At 46.2% G+C, this 23,544-nt stretch overlaps 1 protein-coding gene across 2 annotated transcripts in view; it reads left to right on the top strand.

Moving 5' to 3' along the window:
• LOC143294021 (DNA-directed RNA polymerase I subunit RPA2-like) overlaps nucleotides 1-23,544 on the top strand; it is a 68,434-nt gene that overhangs the window by 23,135 nt on the left and 21,755 nt on the right. For both annotated transcript variants that reach the window (XR_013056864.1, XM_076605411.1), the window contains exons 10-22: nucleotides 117-193; nucleotides 1,828-1,974; nucleotides 3,135-3,188; nucleotides 5,043-5,160; nucleotides 7,583-7,667; nucleotides 8,186-8,428; nucleotides 9,946-10,019; nucleotides 10,512-10,718; nucleotides 11,884-12,081; nucleotides 13,331-13,438; nucleotides 15,216-15,392; nucleotides 18,645-18,728; nucleotides 23,229-23,286. Coding sequence is in view for 1 of the 2 variants with exons in the window: in XM_076605411.1 (XP_076461526.1) it covers nucleotides 117-193; nucleotides 1,828-1,974; nucleotides 3,135-3,188; nucleotides 5,043-5,160; nucleotides 7,583-7,667; nucleotides 8,186-8,428; nucleotides 9,946-10,019; nucleotides 10,512-10,718; nucleotides 11,884-12,081; nucleotides 13,331-13,438; nucleotides 15,216-15,392; nucleotides 18,645-18,728; nucleotides 23,229-23,286 (1,630 nt within the window). In the remaining variant the exon portion in view is untranslated. The remainder of the gene's footprint in view (nucleotides 1-116; nucleotides 194-1,827; nucleotides 1,975-3,134; nucleotides 3,189-5,042; nucleotides 5,161-7,582; nucleotides 7,668-8,185; nucleotides 8,429-9,945; nucleotides 10,020-10,511; nucleotides 10,719-11,883; nucleotides 12,082-13,330; nucleotides 13,439-15,215; nucleotides 15,393-18,644; nucleotides 18,729-23,228; nucleotides 23,287-23,544) is intronic.

The raw sequence follows: 23,544 nt of genomic DNA, 5'->3' as shown, positions 1-23,544 counted from the left end.
AAGCTGACTCACACAATGATGTAAGCAAACAGCTACACCTGTGCGTATATGACGTTCCCATATTATGGTTGGGACTTAGGATGTTTTAACATTAATTTCCTTTTGTTTCTGTGCAGAGTCTTGTGGATGTTTCTGACAAATACATTTGTGATCAGCTGGTACGGGGTAGAGAGGAGGACTCCTTTTTTAGAGGGTATGATCACACCTCTGTGTGTGTGTGTGTGTGTGTGTGTGTGTGTGTGTGTGTGTGATATGTCTGGGTGATATTGAATATTGTCACTGTCATGAAAGAGATCAATAATAACTTCAATATATATTGATAATTGACAGGAGTGTGACGTCAATTGATACTGAATGTTGTCACCACCATGACAGAGATCAGTCACAATATATGTTCATTACTGACAGGAGTGTGACGTCGGTTGATATTGAATGTTGTCAGCACCATGACAGAGATCAGTCAGAATATATAGACATTCATTACTGACAGGAGTGTGACGTCGGTTGATATTGAATGTTGTCAGCATCATGACAGAGATCAGTCACAATATATGTTCATTACTGACAGGAGTGTGACGTCGGTTGATATTGAATGTTGTCAGCACCATGACAGAGATCAGTCACAATATATGTTCATTACTGACAGGAGTGTGACGTCGGTTGATATTGAATGTTGTCAGCATCATGACAGTGATCAGTCACTGTATATGTTCATTACTGACAGGAGTGTGACGTCGGTTGATATTGAATGTTGTCAGCATCATGACAGAGATCAGTCACTGTATATGTTCATTACTGACAGGAGTGTGACGTCGGTTGATACTGAATGTTGTCAGCATCATGACAGTGATCAGTCACTGTATATGTTCATTACTGACAGGAGTGTGACGTCAATTGATACTGAATGTTGTCAGCACCATGACAGAGATCAGTCACTGTATATGTTCATTACTGACAGGAGTGTGACGTCGGTTGATATTGAATGTTGTCAGCATCATGACAGAGATCAGTCAGAATATATAGACATTCATTACTGACAGGAGTGTGACGTCGGTTGATATTGAATGTTGTCAGCACCATGACAGAGATCAGTCAGAATATATGTTCATTACTGACAGGAGTGTGACGTCGGTTGATATTGAATGTTGTCAGCATCATGACAGAGATCAGTCACTGTATATGTTCATTACTGACAGGAGTGTGACGTCGGTTGATACTGAATGTTGTCAGCATCATGACAGAGATCAGTCACTGTGTATGTTCATTACTGACAGGAGTGTGACGTCGGTTGATATTGAATGTTGTCAGCACCATGACAGAGATCAGTCACTGTATATTTCATTACTGACAGGAGTGTGACGTCGGTTGATATTGAATGTTGTCAGCACCATGACAGAGATCAGTCACAATATAGATACATTCATTACTGACAGGAGTGTGACGTCGGTTGATATTGAATGTTGTCAGCACCATGACAGAGATCAGTCACAATATAGATACATTCATTACTGACAGGAGTGTGACGTCGGTTGATATTGAATGTTGTCAGCATCACGACAGAGATCAGTCACAATATATGTTCATTACTGACAGGAGTGTGACGTCGGTTGATATTGAATGTTGTCAGCACCATGACAGTGATCAGTCACTGTATATGTTCATTACTGGCAGGAGTGTGACGTCGGTTGATATTGAATGTTGTCAGCACCATGACAGAGATCAGTCACTGTGTATGTTCATTACTGACAGGAGTGTGACGTCGGTTGATACTGAATGTTGTCAGCACCATGACAGAGATCAGTCACAATGTATGTTCAATACTGACAGGAGTGTGACGTCCATGCTGTCTGAAATGACTGGGCAGCAGCTGTACACGCGGACACACATGCTGCAGTTTCTGGGTGAGCGATTCCGAGTCAAACTCAACATGCCTGAGTGGTACACGCATGAGCAGGTCGGAGAGTTCCTCATTTCGTGAGTTGCTCTTTTTTTCCTTTGTTTCTTTGTTTTTTCATTATTTTTCAAAATACAGCTGTGAGGATTTATATATAATGTGCATTTTTACATATATATTTGCACATGTTTTGAGTTTACAATGTGTATACATGTTAATGCTTATGTATATACTGGGTGTGATGTATGTGTGTAATATGTGTAAACAGATATGTATCTTATGTCTTTCTGTTTCAGAGAGTGTGTCTGTGTTCACCTGGCCATGTCTGTTTCAGAGAGTGTGTCTGTGTTCACCTGGCCATGTCTGTTTCAGAGAGTGTGTCTGTGTTCACCTGGCCATGTCTGTTTCAGAGAGTGTGTCTGTGTTCACCTGGCCATGTCTGTTTCAGAGAGTGTGTCTGTGTTCACCTGGCCATGTCTGTTTCAGAGTGTGTGTATTCAGTTGGCCATGTCTGTTTCAGAGAGTGTGTATTCAGCTGGCCATGTCTGTTTCAGAGAGTGTGTATTCAGCTGGCCATGTCTGTTTCAGAGAGTGTGTATTCAGCTGGCCATGTCTGTTTCAGAGTGTGTCTGTGTTCACCTGGCCATGTCTGTTTCAGAGAGTGTGTATTCAGCTGGCCATGTCTGTTTCAGAGTGTGTCTGTGTTCACCTGGCCATGTCTGTTTCAGAGAGTGTGTATTCAGCTGGCCATGTCTGTTTCAGAGTGTGTCTGTGTTCACCTGGCCATGTCTGTTTCAGAGTGTGTCTGTGTTCACCTGGCCATGTCTGTTTCAGAGAGTGTGTCTGTGTTCACCTGGCCATGTCTGTTTCAGAGAGTGTGTCTGTGTTCACCTGGCCATGTCTGTCTGTTTCAGAGAGTGTGTCTGTGTTCACCTGGCCATGTCTGTTTCAGAGAGTGTGTCTGTGTTCACCTGGCCATGTCTGTTTCAGAGAGTGTGTCTGTGTTCACCTGGCCATGTCTGTTTCAGAGAGTGTGTATTCAGCTGGCCATGTCTGTTTCAGAGAGTGTGTATTCAGCTGGCCATGTCTGTTTCAGAGAGTGTGTATTCAGCTGGCCATGTCTGTTTCAGAGAGTGTGTATTCAGCTGGCCATGTCTGTTTCAGAGAGTGTGTCTGTGTTCACCTGGCCATGTCTGTTTCAGAGAGTGTGTCTGTGTTCACCTGGCCATGTCTGTTTCAGAGAGTGTGTCTGTGTTCACCTGGCCAGCAGTCGGGACAGGTTCAACATGATGGTGTAAGCAATCAGTCATGTTTTTCTTGTCTGTCTTGTCTTTCTTGTCTCACCCTTACCTCAGTCTTTGTTCTGTCCTGTATCTGTCTGATTGTCTCACCCTTACCTCAGTCTTTGTTCTGTCCTGTATCTGTCTGATTGTCTCACCCTTACCTCAGTCTTTGTTCTGTCCTATATCTGTCTTTCTTGTCTCACCCTTACCTCAGTCTTTGTTCTGTCCTATATCTGTCTGATTGTCTCACCCTTACCTCAGTCTTTGTTCTGTCCTGTATCTGTCTGATTGTCTCACCCTTACCTCAGTCTTTGTTCTGTCCTATATCTGTCTTTCTTGTCTCACCCTTACCTCAGTCTTTGTTCTGTCCTATATCTGTCTTTCTTGTCTCACCCTTACCTCAGTCTTTGTTCTGTCCTATATCTGTCTGATTGTCTCACCCTTACCTCAGTCTTTGTTCTGTCCTATATCTGTCTGATTGTCTCACCCTTACCTCAGTCTTTGTTCTGTCCTGTGTCTGTCTGATTGTCTCACCCTTACCTCAGTCTTTGTTCTGTCCTGTGTCTGTCTGATTGTCTCACCCTTACCTCAGTCTTTGTTCTGTCCTGTGTCTGTCTGATTGTCTCACCCTTACCTCAGTCTTTGTTCTGTCCTGTGTCTGTCTGATTGTCTGACCCTTACCTCAGTCTTTGTTCTGTCCTGTATCTGTCTGATTGTCTCACCCTTACCTCAGTCTTTGTTCTGTCCTATATCTGTCTGATTGTCTCACCCTTACCTCAGTCTGTTCTGTCCTGTGTCTGTCTGATTGTCTCACCCTTACCTCAGTCTTTGTTCTGTCCTGTATCTGTCTGATTGTCTCACCCTTACCTCAGTCTTTGTTCTGTCCTGTATCTGTCTGATTGTCTCACCCTTACCTCAGTCTTTGTTCTGTCCTGTATCTGTCTGATTGTCTCACCCTTACCTCAGTCTTTGTTCTGTCCTGTGTCTGTCTGATTGTCTCCGCTGTTTGGTGCTGGAAATCAAACCTTTTGAGGACAGATTTCTAGAATGTGTTTTTGGTGGTTGTTTATGTGATAAAGTGTCAGTTTAAGGATGACAATAATCATCAGTTTATTTATTTAGTGCCTGATCAGATGACTTTGCTCTCAGCTCTTTACAATTCAGTAGTTTCTATGGAAATAGCATCCATCAAAACATACGACAGCAACAATGATAATAATGATAATAATAATAATAAAAATACTACTACTACTACTACTACTACTATCAACAACAACACTACTATCAACAACAACAACAATGATAATAATGATAGTAATAATAATAATATTGATGATGATGATGATAATGATAATGGTAATAATGATAATAATGATACTACTTCCACTACAACTACAACTACATAATGATAATGATAATAATAGCATGATCCATACGTCAGTGCTCCGAATGAGGTATGATAATGTCCAGCGTAATGAAGCGAAAAGATAGACAGTAGAGAATACCTATGTATGCCGACAGGTACATGTAGACAGTAGAGGTGAATACCTGTGTATGCCGACAGGTACATGTAGACAGTAGAGGTGAATACCTGTGTATGCCGACAGGTACATGTAGACAGTAGAGGTGAATACCTGTGTATGCCGACAGGTACATGTAGACAGTAGAGGTGAATACCTGTGTATGCCGACAGGTACATGTAGACAGTAGAGGTGAATACCTATGTATGCCGACAGGTACATGTAGACAGTAGAGGTGAATACCTGTGTATGCCGACAGGTACATGTAGACAGTAGAGGTGAATACCTGTGTATGCCGACAGGTACATGTAGACAGTAGAGGTGAATACCTGTGTATGCCGACAGGTACATGGGGCGCAAGTTGCTGAGCTTTGCCAAGGGGGAGTGTTGTGAGGAGAGTGCCGACAACCCCATGAACCAGGAACTGCTGCTGTCCGGCCACCTCGTCCTCATGGTGCTCAAGGTCAGCATGTCTGTCTGTCTGTCTGTCCTCATGGTGCTCAAGGTCAGCATGTCTGTCTGTCTGTCTGTCCTCATGGTGCTCAAGGTCAGCATGTCTGTCTGTCTGTCTGTCTGTCTGTCTGTCCTCATGGTGCTCAAGGTCAGCATGTCTGTCTGTCCTCATGGTGCTCAAGGTCAGCATGTCTGTCTGTCTGTCTGTCTGTCTGTCCTCATGGTGCTCAAGGTCAGCATGTCTGTCTGTCCTCATGGTGCTCAAGGTCAGCATGTCTGTCTGTCTGTCTGTCTGTCCTCATGGTGCTCAAGGTCAGCATGTCTGTCTGTCTGTCTGTCTGTCCTCATGGTGCTCAAGGTCAGCATGTCTGTCTGTCTGTCTGTCTGTCCTCATGGTGCTCAAGGTCAGCATGTCTGTCTGTCTGTCTGTCCTCATGGTGCTCAAGGTCAGCATGTCTGTCTGTCTGTCTGTCCTCATGGTGCTCAAGGTCAGCATGTCTGTCTGTCTGTCTGTCTGTCTGTCTGTCCTCATGGTGCTCAAGGTCAGCATGTCTGTCTGTCCTCATGGTGCTCAAGGTCAGCATGTCTGTCTGTCTGTCTGTCTGTCTGTCCTCATGGTGCTCAAGGTCAGCATGTCTGTCTGTCCTCATGATGCTCAAGGTCAGCATGTCTGTCTGTCTGTCTGTCCTCATGGTGCTCAAGGTCAGCATGTCTGTCTGTCCTCATGGTGCTCAAGGTCAGCATGTCTGTCTGTCTGTCTGTCCTCATGGTGCTCAAGGTCAGCATGTCTGTCTGTCTGTCTGTCTGTCCTCATGGTGCTCAAGGTCAGCATGTCTGTCTGTCTGTCTGTCTGTCCTCATGGTGCTCAAGGTCAGCATGTCTGTCTGTCTGTCTGTCTGTCTGTCCTCATGGTGCTCAAGGTCAGCATGTCTGTCTGTCCTCATGGTTCTCAAGGTCAGCATGTCTGTCTGTCTGTCCTCATGGTGCTCAAGGTCAGCATGTCTGTCTGTCTGTCTGTCTGTCCTCATGGTGCTCAAGGTCAGCATGTCTGTCTGTCTGTCTGTCTGTCCTCATGGTGCTCAAGGTCAGCATGTCTGTCTGTCTGTCCTCATGGTGCTCAAGGTCAGCATGTCTGTCTGTCTGTCTGTCCTCATGGTGCTCAAGGTCAGCATGTCTGTCTGTCTGTCTGTCCTCATGGTGCTCAAGGTCAGCATGTCTGTCTGTCTGTCTGTCCTCATGGTGCTCAAGTTCAGCATGTCTGTCTGTCTGTCTGTCCTCATGGTGCTCAAGGTCAGCATGTCTGTCTGTCCTCATGGTGCTCAAGGTCAGCATGTCTGTCTGTCTGTCTGTCTGTCTGTCCTCATGGTGCTCAAGGTCAGCATGTCTGTCTGTCCTCATGATGCTCAAGGTCAGCATGTCTGTCTGTCTGTCTGTCCTCATGGTGCTCAAGGTCAGCATGTCTGTCTGTCCTCATGGTGCTCAAGGTCAGCATGTCTGTCTGTCCTCATGGTGCTCAAGGTCAGCATGTCTGTCTGTCTGTCTGTCTGTCTGTCCTCATGGTGCTCAAGGTCAGCATGTCTGTCTGTCTGTCTGTCCTCATGGTGCTCAAGGTCAGCATGTCTGTCTGTCTGTCTGTCTGTCTGTCCTCATGGTGCTCAAGGTCAGCATGTCTGTCTGTCCTCATGGTTCTCAAGGTCAGCATGTCTGTCTGTCTGTCCTCATGGTGCTCAAGGTCAGCATGTCTGTCTGTCTGTCTGTCTGTCCTCATGGTGCTCAAGGTCAGCATGTCTGTCTGTCTGTCTGTCCTCATGGTGCTCAAGGTCAGCATGTCTGTCTGTCTGTCTGTCTGTCCTCATGGTGCTCAAGGTCAGCATGTCTGTCTGTCAGTGTGATGCGACGTGTTGTTGACACAATGTGGCATGTGATGCGATGTGTTGTTGACACAGTGTGGCGTGTGATGCGATGTGTTGATGACAGTGTGGCGTGTGATGCGACGTATTGATAACACGATGTGTTGTATGATGCGATGTGTTGTTGACACAATGTGGTGTATGATGTGATGTGTTGTTGACACAATGTGGCGTGTGATGCGATGTGTTGTTGACACAATGTGGTGTGTGATGCGATGTGTTGTTGACACAATGTGGCATGTGATGCGATGTGTTGTTAACACAATGTGGTGTGTGATGCGATGTGTTGTTGACACAGTGTGGCGTGTGATGCGATGTGTTGATAACACAATGTGGTGTGTGATGCGATGTGTTGATAACACAATGTGGTGTGTGATGCGATGTGTTGATAACACAATGTGGTGTGTGATGTGATGTGTTGATAACACAATGTGGTGTGTGATGCGATGTGTTGATAACACAATGTGGTGTGTGATGCGATGTGTTGATAACACAATGTGGTGTGTGATGCGATGTGTTCAGGAAAAACTGGAGGTGTGGCTGAGAGGCGTGAGGACAGTGCTGGACAAAGCCCTGACCAGTAAGGCGCAGGCTGACCTGGACGCAGGTATACACTTTTCCTCTGTTGGGGGGGGGGGGGGGGGGGGGCTGGAGTGGGGTGGAGTGGTGGAGAAGCTATGCTGTGTGTGTGTGTTGAGCAGAAAATTTGTTCAGTTATGTTATGTGTGTAGATATTGTTTGTGTGGAGGGTGTTTAATTGGATGTGCCTGCATGTGTGACTGTATTAGTGTGGATGTATGTGTGTCAGTATCACTGTGGCTTAAGCACCAGATGACGGCCATATAAGGGCTGATCTGTGTACAGAAACTTCAGTAATTATAACTATAATTATGGATTGCATGAAGTGTGAATTTATATTTTGTAAATCACTATTTGAGCGCTTTACTTCCCTTTTAGTTGACAAGTAGGGGGTTTGAATATCTTTTGTATCACACCATAACATGTCATTTACTATTTGAATGCTGTATTAAAAAAAGTCCAAACATTAGGGTGTTAAAGACATACCAAAGTGCAGACAATAAAGTGTGTGTATTGGTGTATTCTGTACGATAACTGTACGTACAGCGGCCATTGTGGAGGCATGTCACCGCGCCCCGACGTTGACCCGAGGGCTGGAGTACCTGCTGGCCACAGGGAACCTGGTGTCCCACTCGGGGCTGGGCCTCATGCAGGCTGCAGGGCTCAGTGTTGTCGCCGACAAACTCAACTTCTATCGCTTCATCTCCCACTTCCGCAGCGTGCACCGCGGGGCCTTCTTCACCCAGATGAGGACGACAGGTGTCCGTAAACTGCTGCCTGAGGCCTGGGGTGAGGACAGGGACACTGGGAGGGGTGTGGACTGTGGGGAGGGGAGTGGACTGTGGGGAGGGGTGTGGACTGTGGGGAGGGGAGTGGACTGTGGGGAGGGGTGTGGACTGTGGGGAGTGGAGTGGTGTGGACTGTGGGGAGGGGTGTGGACTGTGGGGAGTGGAGTGGTGTGGACTGTGGGGAGGGGTGTGGACTGTGGGGAGTGGAGTGGTGTGGACTGTGGGGAGGGGTGTGGACTGTGGGGAGGGGTGTGGGGGGAAGGTGTGGACACTGGGGAGTGGTGTGGACTGTGGGGAGGGGTGTGGACTGTGGGGAGGGGAGTGGACTGTGGGGAGGGGTGTGGACTGTGGGGAGGGGAGTGGACTGTGCGGAGGGGTGTGGGGGAGGGGTGTGGACTGTGGGGAGGGGTGTGGGGGAGGGGTGTGGACTGTGGGGAGAGGTGTGGACTGTGGGGAGGGGTGTAGTGGGGAGGGGTGTGGGGGGAGGGGTGTGGACCATGGGGAGGGGTGCTTGTTGGGGCTTGCGTTGAGGCAGGATAGTGACATGGACCACAGGTTTCCTGTGTCATGCTGTGTGTTGTCATGTGTCATGCTCTGTGTTGTAATGTTTAATTTGTCATGCTCTGTGTTGTAATTTGTCATGCTGTGTGCTGCCATTTTGTGTGTGTCATGCTCTGTTTTGTCATGTTTCATGTGTCAAGGTGTGTGTTGTCAGGTTTCATGCGTCATGCTGTGTGTCACCAGATTTCCTATGTTGTGATGTGCCGTCAGGTTTCCTGTGTCATGCTGTGTGTCGTCGGGTTTCCTTGCCGTTCCTTGTGTTGTCAGGTTTCCTGTGTTGTGATGTGTGTCATCCGGTTTCCTGTGTCATGATGTGTGTCATCCGGTTTCCTGTGTCATGATGTGTGTTGTTGGGTTTCCTGTCACAACATGTGCTGTCTGGTTTCTTATCTCATGATGTGTGTCACCAGGTTTCCTGTGTCGCAGTATGCGTCATCATGTTTCTTGTGTCATGTTGTCAGGTTTCCAGTGTCATAATGCGTGCCAGGTTTCCTGTGTCACGGTGTGTGCCATCAGGTTTTCCTGTGTCAATTGGCTTTCCTGTGTCATAGTGCATGTTGTGAGGTTTCCTGTGCCATTGTGTGCATTACCGGGTTTCCTGTGCCATGATTGTGTTGCTGTGTTTCCTGTGTCATGTTGGGTCCTTTGGTTTCCCATGTAGTGTTATGTTAACATGTTTCCTATGTCATGCTGTGTCACAATGTTTCCTGTGTCATGTTATGTGTTGTCAGGTTTCCCATATCACTCTGTGTGTTGTCAGGTTTCATATGTCACACTTTGTGTCGTAGGTTTCCTGTGTTACGGCCTGTGTTGTAGGTTTCCTGTGTCACGCTTTGTGTTGAAAGTTTCCTGTGTCATGCTGTGTGATGTCATGTTTCCTGTGTCATGCTGTGTGATGTCATGTTTCCTGTGTCATGCTGTGTGCTGTCATGTTTCCTGTCACACTTTGTGGTGTAGGTTTCCTGTGCCCTGTGCACACCCCTGATGGAACCCCATGCGGACTGTTGAACCACATGGCCGCCAACTGTCAGGTCAGTTCACCAACTGTCAGGTCAGTTCACCAACTGTCAGGTCAGTTCACCAACTGTCAGGTCAGTTCTGTGTCACTTCTGTTTTCTCGTGAAGTGCCCTGAGCTCTTGGGGAGAAAGTGCTGTACAAATGTACGTTATTTGAGTATTGTTGTCTCACACACACCCACACACACACACACACACACACACACAGTGACACACACACACACACACACACACACACACACACACACAACAACAACAACAACAACAACAACAACAACAACAACAACAACAACAACAACAACAACAACAACAACAAAAACCTCACACAGTTATTCTGATTGTAACACACACACACACACTCACACTCACACTCACACTCACGCAAACACACCACACACCACACACACACACGCATACACACACACATACACACACCACACACTCTCACACACACACACACACACACACGCACAGTGACACACACACACCTGTGCTATGTGTTTCAGGCAGTGACGGCAGCGTTCCCCACAGAGCCCATAGTGGACCAGCTGTACAAGATGGGGGTGTTCCCCGTCACCTCCCCCCTCCCCCTCCCCCTCACCCACTGCACGGACGTTCTGCTCAATGGACGACTGCTGGGTTATCTCCCTGACCTCTCCGTGCAGGAAGTGGCCAGTCAGCTCCGCACCCTCAAAGTGAAGGGCCTCAAACAGGTGGGGGCGGAGTGGGGGTGGAGGGTAGACTGTGGGGGTGGGGAGAGTGGTGAGGTGGAGGGGAGTGGGGGGAAGGAGAGGAGGGAGGTGGGGTGGGGGAGGGAGAGGGATGGGGAGACTGGGGGTGTGAGGGATGTGAAAATACATGTGTGTGTGTGTGTGCTTTAAACATTGTGATATGGAATGTGCATTATTTAGGTATTGTGATGTATGATATGAACAGTGAGTGCTGTGTTGTGTTGAGTGATTTGTGTGTGTGTCTTGGCATACCTTAGTGTTGGATAAATGTCTGCAAGGGTGTGGATGTATGTTTTCATTTTAGTGTTTGAATGCATGTTTTCCTTTTATATATATATATATATTTTTTTTTTTTAACAGCTCAGTTGAGCATGTTTTTCATTGAAAGGTGCCTCATTGGTTATATTATTATTATTAATTGATTGTTATTATTATCATTCTTACATATTTGTTATTATGATTATAATGATGATGATGATGATTATCATCATTATTATCATGATCATTCTGACATGTTCAGGTCATGATAAAGGAAAGGTGTACACACAGATCATTGAATTCAGGGAGGGAGTGACTGTGTGAAGACCGTGTGAACCATGTCCAGATCTCCTCGGTGCTGGAGTGCTCCTGTGATCCGCCTTCAGCATTATTGTATCAATGGAAAAAATTGTATCACTGAAAGGCCAATAGAATATAGAAATAAACTGTTATCGTTATACTTCCATACAGATCTCCCCTGTGCTAGAGAACTCCTGTGATCCGCCTTGAACATTATTGTATCAATGGAAGGCACAATAGAGACAAGCTCTGACTCTATCCATATCTCCGTGGTGCTAGAGATCTGTGATCTGCCTTCAGCATTATTGTAATGTATCAATGGAAGTTAAGTGTTGCCATGGTGATTGTGACCAGATTCCTACAGTGCTGGAGATGTCCTGTGATCTCAACATGACTGTATGTCCTGTGATCTGAACATGACTGTATGTCCTGTGATCTCAACATGACTGTATGTCCTGTGATGTGAACATGACTGTATCCAGTGATCTGAAAATGACTGTATGTCCTGTGATCTGAACATGACTGTATGTCCTGTGATGTGAACATGACTGTATCAGTAGTAAAGGGTTGCCATGGTGATTGTGTCCAGATTCCTACGGTGCTGGAGATTTGCCCTGTTCCCAGGAGTGGTGAGGCCACCCAGTACCCCGGCCTCTACCTCTTCTCCTCCCTGGCCCGCATGGTGCGTCCTGTCCTCAACCTGACCCACAACCACACCGAGATGGTCGGCACCTTTGAACAGGTGTACATGGACATCGCTGTCTGCCCTGACGAGGTCCTTCCACAGGTGAGAGTCGTGTCCCCTGACCAGGTCCTTCCACAGGTGAGAGTTGTGTCCCCTGACCTGGTCCTTCCACAGGTGAGAGTTGTGTCCCCTGTGAGAGCTGTGAGAGTGTCCCCTGTGAGAGTTGTGTCCCCTGTGAGAGTTGTGTCCCCTGTGAGAGCTGTGAGAGTGTCCCCTGTGAGAGTTGTGTCCCCTGTGAGAGTTGTGTCCCCTGTGAGAGTTGTGTCCCCTGTGAGAGTTGTGTCAAGCTGAAAGTGTGCTGTCAGGTAAACAGGTGAAGCTGTTGTGTCATGGTGGTTTGTCACTTTCCTCAAATGTGAAAAACCCTGAGGTCTTAGAGAGAAAGGGCGCCATACAAAGGTACATTGTTATTATCATTATTATTGTTTCCGGCTTTTTCCTTTTCTCTCTGTCATTTCTTCCTTCTGCTCTGCCTTGCCAGTGTGTGATGTCATGTTCAGGGCAGATGATGTGTGGTCATGTTTATGTTCAAGTCAGTTGATGTGTGGTTATGTTTATGTTCAGGTAAGTTGATGTGTGGTCATGTTTATGTTCAAGTCAGATGATGTGTGGTCATGTTTATGTTCAGGTAAGATGATGTGTGGTTATGTTTATGTTCAGGTAAGTTGATGTGTGGTCATGTTTATGTTCAAGTCAGATGATGTGTGGTCATGTTTATGTTCAGGTAAGATGATGTGTGGTCATGTTTATGTTCAAGTCAGATGATGTGTGGTCATGTTTATGTTCAGGTAAGTTGATGTGTGGTCATGTTTATGTTCAGGTCAGTTGATGAATATTGATGTTTATGTTCAGGTCAGTTGATGTATGGTCATGTTTATGTTCAGGTCAGTTGATGTGTGGTCATGTTTATGTTCAAGTCAGTTGATGTATAGTTATATTATTTCAGGCCAGTTGATGTATTGTCATGTTTATGTTCAGGTCAGTTGATGTTTAGTGATGTTTATGTTATCATGAAGTCCTTTGACAGCAGATCACAACTTATGAAGTCCTTTGACAGCAGATCACAACTTATCATGAAGTCCTTTAACAACATATCACAACTTATCATGAAGTCCTTTGACCACAGATCACAACTTTTCATGAAGTCCTCTGACCACAGATCACAACTTATCATGAAGTCCTCTGACCACAGATCACAACTTATCATGAAGTCCTCTAACCACAGATCACAACTTATCATGAAGTCCTCTAACCACAGATCACAACTTATCATAAAGTCCTTTGACCACAGATCACAACGCACATGGAACCCTCGGAACAGAGCATGCTCAGTGTCCTGGCGACCTTGACCCCATTCTCCGACTTCAACCAGAGTCCTCGCAACATGTATCAGTGTCAGGTGGGTTTGGTTTTGTGTGTGTGTGTGTGTGTGTGTGTGTGTGTGTGTGTGTGAGATGTAGTATTGTAATATGCTTTTTCATGTTTGTAAGTGCTATATTGGTGTACTGTTACTATTATTATTCTTGTTACTGTGATTTGATGTTCCTCAGTGTTTATTTGGGCTTTGATCAGACAAAAGAGCACATTTCTTGTTCCTTTTGGGGTTGAGTTGGATCCTTTTACATGGCTTTGATCAGACATAGAATCAGTCCCTTTTACATGGCTTTGATCACACATAGAATCAGTCCCTTTTACATGGCTTTGATCATACATAGAATCAGCTCCATTTACATGGCTTTGATCACATAGAGTCAGTCCCTTTAACATGGTTTCAATTACACATAGAATCAGCCCCATTTACATGTCTTTGATCACACATAGAATCAGCCCCCATTTACATGGCTTTGATCACATAGTCAGTCCCTATTACATGGTTTTGATCACACATAGAATCAGCCCCATCTACATGGCTTTGGTCACATATAGAATTTGTTCCCTTTAACATGGCTTTGATCTCACATAGAATCAGCCCCATTTACATGGCTTTGATCACACATAGAATCAGCCCCATTTACATGGATTTGATCACACATAGAATCAGCCCCATTTACATGGCTTTGATCTCACATAGAATCAGCCCCATTTACATGGCTTTGATCACACATAGAATCAGCCCCCCATTTACATAGCTTTGATCTTACATAGAATCAGCCCTCATTTACATGGCGTTGATCACACATAGAATAGAATCAGTCCCTTTAACATGGCTTTGATCTTGCATAGAATCAGTCCCTTTTACATGGCTTTGATCACATAGAGTCAGTCCCTTTACATGGCTTTGATCATACATAGAATCAGCCCTCATTTACATGGCGTTGATCACACATAGAATAGAATCAGTCCCTTTAACATGGCTTTGATCACACATAGAATCAGCCCCATTTACATGGCTTTGATCATACATAGAATCAGCCCCATTTACATGGCTTTGATCATACATAGAATCAGCCCCATTTACATGGCTTTGATCATACATAGAATCAGCCCCCATTTACATGGCTTTGATCACACATAGAATCAGCCCCATTTACATGGTGTGGTGATGTGAACGGTGGCTGTGTGAAGAGCTGGGAAGTTGCCGACTTTCGAACTGTTCTGAGACTGGTGCCACAAGGTGGTTTAGAGTTGATTGTTGTGATGTTCACAACAAGGTGGTGAGTTGATTATTGTGATGTTCACAACAAGGTGGTTTAGAGTTGATTATTGGATTATTGTGATCACAACAAGGTGGTTTAGAGTTGATTATTGTGATCACAACAAGGTGGTTTAGAGTTGAACATTGTGATCACAACAAGGTGGTTTAGAGTTGATTATTGTGATCACAGCAATGTGGTTTAGAGTTGATTATTGTGATGTTCACAACAATGTGGTTTAGAGTTGATTATTGTGATCACAGCAACGTGGTTTAGAGTTGAACATTGTGATCACAACAAGGTGGTTTAGAGTTGATTATTGTGATCACAGCAACATGGTTTAGAGTTGATTATTGTGATCACAACAAGGTGGTTTAGAGTTGATTATTGTGATCACAACAAGGTGGTTTAGAGTTGAATATTGTGATGATCACAACAAGATGGTGTAGAGTTAAATATTGTGATGATCACAACAAGATGGTTTAGAGTTGAACATTGTGATGTTACAGTGGATGTGATGTTTCACCGTGTGCCTGTTTCCAGATGGGAAAGCAGACGATGGGCACACCCCTACACGCCTACCAGCACCGCGCAGACAACAAGCTGTACCGACTGATCACGCCACAGACACCCATCGTGCGGCCACAGGCACATGAAAAATACCTCATTGATGAGTACCCCATGGGGCTCAATGCCATCGTCGCCGTCACTTCCGCCACTGTGAGTGACTGTGTGGTTACTTTGTGTGGAGATGGTCAGTGTGTGTGATATGATGTGTGATTACTTTGTGTGGAGATGGTCAGTGTGTGTGATATGATTTGTGATTACTTTGTGTGGAGATGGTCAGTGTGTGTGATGTGATGTGATGTGTGATTACTTTGTGTGGAGATGGTCAGTGTGTATGATGTGATGTGTGATTACTTTGTGTGGAGATGGTCAGTGTGTATGACGTGATGTGATGTGTGATTACTTTGTGTGGAGATGGTCAGTGTGTATGGTGTGATGTGATGTGTGATTACTTTGTGTGGAGATGGTCAGTGTGTATGGTGTGATGTGATGTGTGATTACTTTGTGTGAAGATGGTCAGTGTGTATGACGTGATGTGATGTGTGATTACTTTGTGTGGAGATGGTCAGTGTGTATGACGTGATGTGATGTGTGATTACTTTGTGTGAAGATGGTCAGTGTGCATGACGTGATGTGATGTGTGATTACTTTGTGTGGAGATGGTCAGTGTGTGTGATGTGATGTGATGTGTGATTACTTTGTGTGGAGATGGTCAGTGTGTGTGATATGATGTGATGTCTGATTACTTTGTGTGGAGATGGTCAGTGTGTATGACGTGATGTGATGTGTGATTACTTTATGTGGAGATGGTCTGTGTGTGTGATGTGATGTGATGTGTGATTACTTTGTGTGGAGATGGTCCGTGTCTGACGTGATGTGATGTGTGATTACTTTGTGTGGAGATGGTCAGTGTGTGTGATGTGATGTGTGATTACTTTGTGTGGAGATGGTCAGTGTGCATGACGTGATGTGATGTGTGATTACTTTGTGTGGAGATTGTCAGTGTGTCTGACGTGATGTGATGTGTGATTACTTTGTGTGGAGATGGTCAGTGTCTGACGTGATGTGATGTGTGATTACTTTGTGTGGAGATGGTCAGTGTGTGTGATGTGATGTGTGATTACTTTGTGTGGAGATGGTCAGTGTGCATGACGTGATGTGATGTGTGATTACTTTGTGTGGAGATTGTCAGTGTGTCTGACGTGATGTGATGTGTGATTACTTTGTGTGGAGATGGTCAGTGTGTGTGATGTGATGTGATGTGTGATTACTTTGTGTGGAGATGGTCAGTGTCTGACATGATTTGATGTGTGATTACTTTGTGTGGAGATGGTCAGTGTGCATGACGTGATGTGATGTGTGATTACTTTGTGTGGAGAGGGTCACTGTGTATGACGTGATGTGATGTGTGATTACTTTGTGTGGAGATGGTCAGTGTGTATGACGTGATGTGTGATTACTTTGTGTGGAGATGGTCAGTGTGTATGACGTGATGTGATGTGTGATTACTTTGTGTGGAGATGGTCAGTGTGTATGACGTGATGTGATGTGTGATTACTTTGTGTGGAGATGGTCAGTGTGTATAATGTGATGTGTGATTACTTTGTGTGGAGATGGTCAGTGTGTATGACGTGATGTGATGTGTGATTACTTTGTGTGGAGATTGTCAGTGTGTCTGACGTGATGTGATGTGTGATTACTTTGTGTGGAGATGGTCAGTGTGTATAATGTGATGTGTGATTACTTTGTGTGGAGATGGTCAGTGTGTATGACGTGATGTGATGTGTGATTACTTTGTGTGGAGATGGTCAGTGTCTGACGTGATGTGATGTGTGATAGCTTTGTGTGGAGATGGTCAGTGTGTATGGTGTGATGTGATGTGTGATTACTTTGTGTGGAGATGGTCAGTGTGTATAATGTGATGTGTGATTACTTTGTGTGGAGATGGTCAGTGTGTATGATGCGATGTGTGATAGCTTTGTGTGGAGATGGTCAGTGTGTGTGATGTGATGCGATGTGTGATAGCTTTGTGTGGAGATAGTCAGTGTGTGTGATGTGATGTGTGATTACTTTGTGTGGAGATAGTCAGTGTGTGTGATGTGATGTGTGATTACTTTGTGTGGAGATGGTCAGTGTGTATGATGTGATGTGTGATTACTTTGTGTGGAGATGGTCAGTGTGTATGACGTGATGTGATGTGTGATTACTTTGTGTGGAGATGGTCAGTGTGTATGATGTGATGTGATGTGTGATTACTTTGTGTGGAGATGGTCAGTGTGTATGATGTGATGTGTGATTACTTTGTGTGGAGATGGTCAGTGTGCATGACGTGATGTGATGTGTGATTACTTTGTGTGGAGATGGTCAGTGTGTATGATGTGATGTGATGTGTGATTACTTTGTGTGGAGATGGTCAGTGTGTATGATGTGATGTGATGTGTGATTACTTTGTGTGGAGATGGTCAGTGTGTGTGACGTGATGTGATGTGTGATTACTTTGTGTGGAGATGGTCAGTGTGTATGATGTGATGTGATGTGTGATTACTTTGTGTGGAGATGGTCAGTGTGTGTGACGTGATGTGATGTGTGATTACTTTGTGTGGAGATGGTCAGTGTGTATGATGTGATGTGTGCAGGGCTATGATGTGATGTGATGTGATCTGTGCAGGGCTGACGTTATGTGGTGTGATGTGTGCAGGGCTATGACATGATGTGATGTGTGCAGGGGTATGACATGACGTGATGTGTGCGGGGTTGATACTTGATGTGATGTGTGCAGGGCTATGACATGACATGATGTGTGCAGGGCTATGACATGACGTGATGTGATGCGATGTGTGCAGGGCTATGACATGACGTGATGTGTGCAGAGCTATGACATGATGTGATGTGTGCGGGGCTATGACGTGATGTGATGCGTGCAGGGCTATGACATGACGTGATGTGATGTGTGCAGGGCTATGACAAGACATGATGTGATGTGTGCAGGGCTATGATGTGATGTGATGTGTGCAGGGCTATGACATGATGTGAAGTGTGTGCAGGGCTGTGACATGACATGATGTGTGCATGGCTATGACATGACGTGATGTGATGTGTGCATGGCTATGACATGATGTGACGTGTGCAAGGCTATGACATGATGTGATGTGTGCAGGGCTATGACATGATGTGATGTGTGCAGGGCTATGGCATGACATGACATGATGTGTGCAGGGCTATGACATGATGTGATATGTCTGCAGGGTTATGACATGATGTGGTGTGTGCAAGACTATGACATGACATGATGTGATGTGTGCAGGGCTATGACATGATATGATGTGATGTGTGCAAGACTATGACATGACATGATGTGATGTGTGCAGGGCTGTGACATGATGTGATGTGATGTGATGTGTGCAGGGCTATGACATGGAGGATGCTATGATCATCAACAAGGCATCCTATGAGCGAGGTCTGGCCCACGGCTGTGTCTACAAGTCACAGGTCAGTGCTCTGTCACACACTGTCTTCACTGGTCAGTGCTCTGTCACACACTGTCTTCACTGGTCAGTGCTCTGTCACACACTGTCTTCACTGGTCAGTGCTCTGTCTGTCACACACTGTCTTCACTGGTCAGTGCTCTGTCACACACTGTCTTCACTGGTCAGTGCTCTGTCTGTCACACACTGTCTTCAGTGGTCAGTGCTCTGTCTGTCACACACTGTCTTCACTGGTCAGTGCTCTGTCTGTCACACACTGTCTTCACTGGTCAGTGCTCTGTCTGTCACACACTGTCTTCAGTGGTCAGTGCTCTGTCACACACTGTCTTCACTGGTCAGTGCTCTGTCACACACTGTCTTCACTGGTCAGTGCTCTGTCTGTCACACACTGTCTTCACAGGTCAGTGCTCTGTCTGTCACACACTGTCTTCACAGGTCAGTGCTCTGTCTGTCACACACTGTCTTCACTGGTCAGTGCTCTGTCTGTCACACACTGTCTTCACAGGTCAGTGCTCTGTCTGTCACACACTGTCTTCACTGGTCAGTGCTCTGTCTGTCACACACTGTCTTCACTGGTCAGTGCTCTGTCTGTCACACACTGTCTTCAGTGGTCAGTGCTCTGTCACACACTGTCTTCACTGGTCAGTGCTCTGTCTGTCACACACTGTCTTCACTGGTCAGTGCTCTGTCACACACTGTCTTCACAGGTCAGTGCTCTGTCACACACTGTCTTCACAGGTCAGTGCTCTGTCTGTCACACACTGTCTTCACTGGTCAGTGCTCTGTCTGTCACACACTGTCTTCACTGGTCAGTGCTCTGTCTGTCACACACTGTCTTCACTGGTCAGTGCTCTGTCTGTCACACACTGTCTTCAGTGGTCAGTGCTCTGTCACACACTGTCTTCACTGGTCAGTGCTCTGTCACACACTGTCTTCACAGGTCAGTGCTCTGTCTGTCACACACTGTCTTCACAGGTCAGTGCTCTGTCACACACTGTCTTCAGTGGTCAGTGCTCTGTCTGTCACACACTGTCTTCAGTGGTCAGTGCTCTGTCACACACTGTCTTCACTGGTCAGTGCTCTGTCACACACTGTCTTCACTGGTCAGTGCTCTGTCACACACTGTCTTCACTGGTCAGTGCTCTGTCTGTCACACACTGTCTTCACTGGTCAGTGCTCTGTCTGTCACACACTGTCTTCACTGGTCAGTGCTCTGTCTGTCACACACTGTCTTCACTGGTCAGTGCTCTGTCACACACTGTCTTCACTGGTCAGTGCTCTGTCACACACTGTCTTCACTGGTCAGTGCTCTGTCTGTCACACACTGTCTTCACAGGTCAGTGCTCTGTCTATCACACACTGTCTTCACAGGTCAGTGCTCTGTCTGTCACACACTGTCTTCACTGGTCAGTGCTCTGTCTGTCACACACTGTCTTCACTGGTCAGTGCTCTGTCTGTCACACACTGTCTTCACAGGTCAGTGCTCTGTCTGTCACACACTGTCTTCACTGGTCAGTGCTCTGTCTGTCACACACTGTCTTCACTGGTCAGTGCTCTGTCTGTCACACACTGTCTTCAGTGGTCAGTGCTCTGTCACACACTGTCTTCACTGGTCAGTGCTCTGTCTGTCACACACTGTCTTCACTGGTCAGTGCTCTGTCACACACTGTCTTCACAGGTCAGTGCTCTGTCACACACTGTCTTCACAGGTCAGTGCTCTGTCTGTCACACACTGTCTTCACTGGTCAGTGCTCTGTCTGTCACACACTGTCTTCACTGGTCAGTGCTCTGTCTGTCACACACTGTCTTCAGTGGTCAGTGCTCTGTCACACACTGTCTTCACTGGTCAGTGCTCTGTCACACACTGTCTTCACTGGTCAGTGCTCTGTCTGTCACACACTGTCTTCACTGGTCAGTGCTCTGTCTGTCACACACTGTCTTCACTGGTCAGTGCTCTGTCTGTCACACACTGTCTTCACTGGTCAGTGCTCTGTCACACACTGTCTTCACTGGTCAGTGCTCTGTCTGTCACACACTGTCTTCACTGGTCAGTGCTCTGTCACACACTGTCTTCACTGGTCAGTGCTCTGTCTGTCACACACTGTCTTCACTGGTCAGTGCTCTGTCTGTCACACACTGTCTTCAGTGGTCAGTGCTCTGTCACACACTGTCTTCAGTGGTCAGTGCTCTGTCACACACTGTCTTCACTGGTCAGTGCTCTGTCTGTCACACACTGTCTTCAGTGGTCAGTGCTCTGTCACACACTGTCTTCAGTGGTCAGTGCTCTGTCACACACTGTCTTCACTGGTCAGTGCTCTGTCACACACACTGTCTTCAGTGGTCAGTGCTCTGTCACACACACTGTCTTCACTGGTCAGTGCTCTGTCTGTCACACACTGTCTTCACAGGTCAGTGCTCTGTCACACACTGTCTTCACTGGTCAGTGCTCTGTCTGTCACACACTGTCTTCAGTGGTCAGTGCTCTGTCACACACTGTCTTCACTGGTCAGTGCTCTGTCACACACTGTCTTCACTGGTCAGTGCTCTGTCACACACTGTCTTCACAGGTCAGTGCTCTGTCACACACTGTCTTCACTGGTCAGTGCTCTGTCTGTCACACACTGTCTTCACTGGTCAGTGCTCTGTCTGTCACACACTGTCTTCACTGGTCAGTGCTCTGTCACACACTGTCTTCACAGGTCAGTGCTCTGTCACACACTGTCTTCACTGGTCAGTGCTCTGTCTGTCACACACTGTCTTCACTGGTCAGTGCTCTGTCTGTCACACACTGTCTTCAGTGGTCAGTGCTCTGTCACACACTGTCTTCACTGGTCAGTGCTCTGTCTGTCACACACTGTCTTCACAGGTCAGTGCTCTGTCACACACTGTCTTCAGTGGTCAGTGCTCTGTCACACACTGTCTTCACTGGTCAGTGCTCTGTCTGTCACACACTGTCTTCACTGGTCAGTGCTCTGTCACACACACTGTCTTCACTGGTCAGTGCTCTGTCACACACTGTCTTCACAGGTCAGTGCTCTGTCTGTCACACACTGTCTTCACTGGTCAGTGCTCTGTCTGTCACACACTGTCTTCACAGGTCAGAGCTCTGTCACACACTGTCTTCACAGGTCAGAGCTCTGTCACACACTGTCTTCACTGGTCAGTGCTCTGTCACACACTGTCTTCACAGGTCAGAGCTCTGTCACACACTGTCTTCACTGGTCAGTGCTCTGTCTGTCACACACTGTCTTCACTGGTCAGAGCTCTGTCACACATTGTCTTCACTGGTCAGTGCTCTGTCTGTCACACACTGTCTTCAGTGGTCAGTGCTCTGTCTGTCACACACTGTCTTCACTGGTCAGAGCTCTGTCACACATTGTCTTCACTGGTCAGTGCTCTGTCTGTCACACACTGTCTTCAGTGGTCAGTGCTCTGTCACACACTGTCTTCACTGGTCAGTGCTCTGTCTGTCACACACTGTCTTCACAGGTCAGTGCTCTGTCTGTCACACACTGTCTTCACTGGTCAGTGCTCTGTCTGTCACACACTGTCTTCACAGGTCAGTGCTCTGTCACACACTGTCTTCACTGGTCAGTGCTCTGTCACACACTGTCTTCACTGGTCAGTGCTCTGTCACACACTGTCTTCACTGGTCAGTGCTCTGTCACACACTGTCTTCACAGGTCAGTGCTCTGTCTGTCACACACTGTCTTCACAGGTCAGAGCTCTGTCACACACTGTCTTCACTGGTCAGTGCTCTGTCACACACTGTCTTCACAGGTCAGAGCTCTGTCACACACTGTCTTCACTGGTCAGCGCTCTGTCACTCACTGTCTTCACTGGTCAGTGCTCTGTCACACACTGTCTTCACAGGTCAGTGCTCTGTCTGTCACACACTGTCTTCAGTGGTCAGTGCTCTGTCACACACTGTCTTCACTGGTCAGTGCTCTGTCACACACTGTCTTCAGGTTGTTGACAGCCATTACTAACTGTTGACATCTCTATCCTTCAGGTTGTTGACAGCTAGTACTGACTGTTGACATCTCTATCCTTCAGGTTGTTAGGGTTAGGGTACTTCAGGTTGTTAGGGTTGCCAGTACTGACTGTTGATATCTATCCTTCAGGTTGTTGACAGCTAGTACTGACTGTTGATATCTATCCTTCAGGTTGTTGACAGCTAGTACTGACTGTTGACATCTCTATCCTTCAGGTTGACAGCCATTACTGACTGTTGACATCTCTATCCTTCATGTTGTTGACAGCCATTACTGACTGTTGACATCTCTATCCTTCATGTTGTTGACAGTCATTACTGACTGTTGACATCTGTCCTTCAGGTTGTTGACCACCAGTACTGACTGTTGACATCTCTATCCTTCAGGTTGTTGACCACCAGTACTGACTGTTGACATCTCTATCCTTCAGGTTGTTGACAGCCGTTACTGACTGTTGACATCAGTATCCTTCAGGTTGTTAACAGCCAGTACTGACTGTTATCTTTCAGGTTGTTGACTTGACAGCCATTCACAAGGACAGAGCAACATCACAGTCTGTTATCTTTGGTGAGTTCTTCTGTGTTTTGGATAACTGTAAATGAAAATATCACCTGAATAAATGAAATAATCAGTTTTGATGAAGAAGTATAGATTTGTCTTTTTAAAGATAAAATACACATCTTACCTGGATTTGCCAAGACTGGTCATGGTATCATCATCATTGACAGTGACACCACTTTGTAGACTGGTCATGGTATTGTCATCATTGACAGTGACACCACTTTGTAGACTGGTCATGGTATTGTCATCATTGACAGTGACACC

Source organism: Babylonia areolata, chromosome 19 (assembly GCF_041734735.1).
Source record: "Babylonia areolata isolate BAREFJ2019XMU chromosome 19, ASM4173473v1, whole genome shotgun sequence".
Taxonomy (NCBI): domain Eukaryota; kingdom Metazoa; phylum Mollusca; class Gastropoda; order Neogastropoda; family Buccinidae; genus Babylonia; species Babylonia areolata.
The sequence above is the reverse complement of the archived record's forward strand: the minus strand, read 5'-3'. Positions and strand labels throughout refer to the sequence as shown.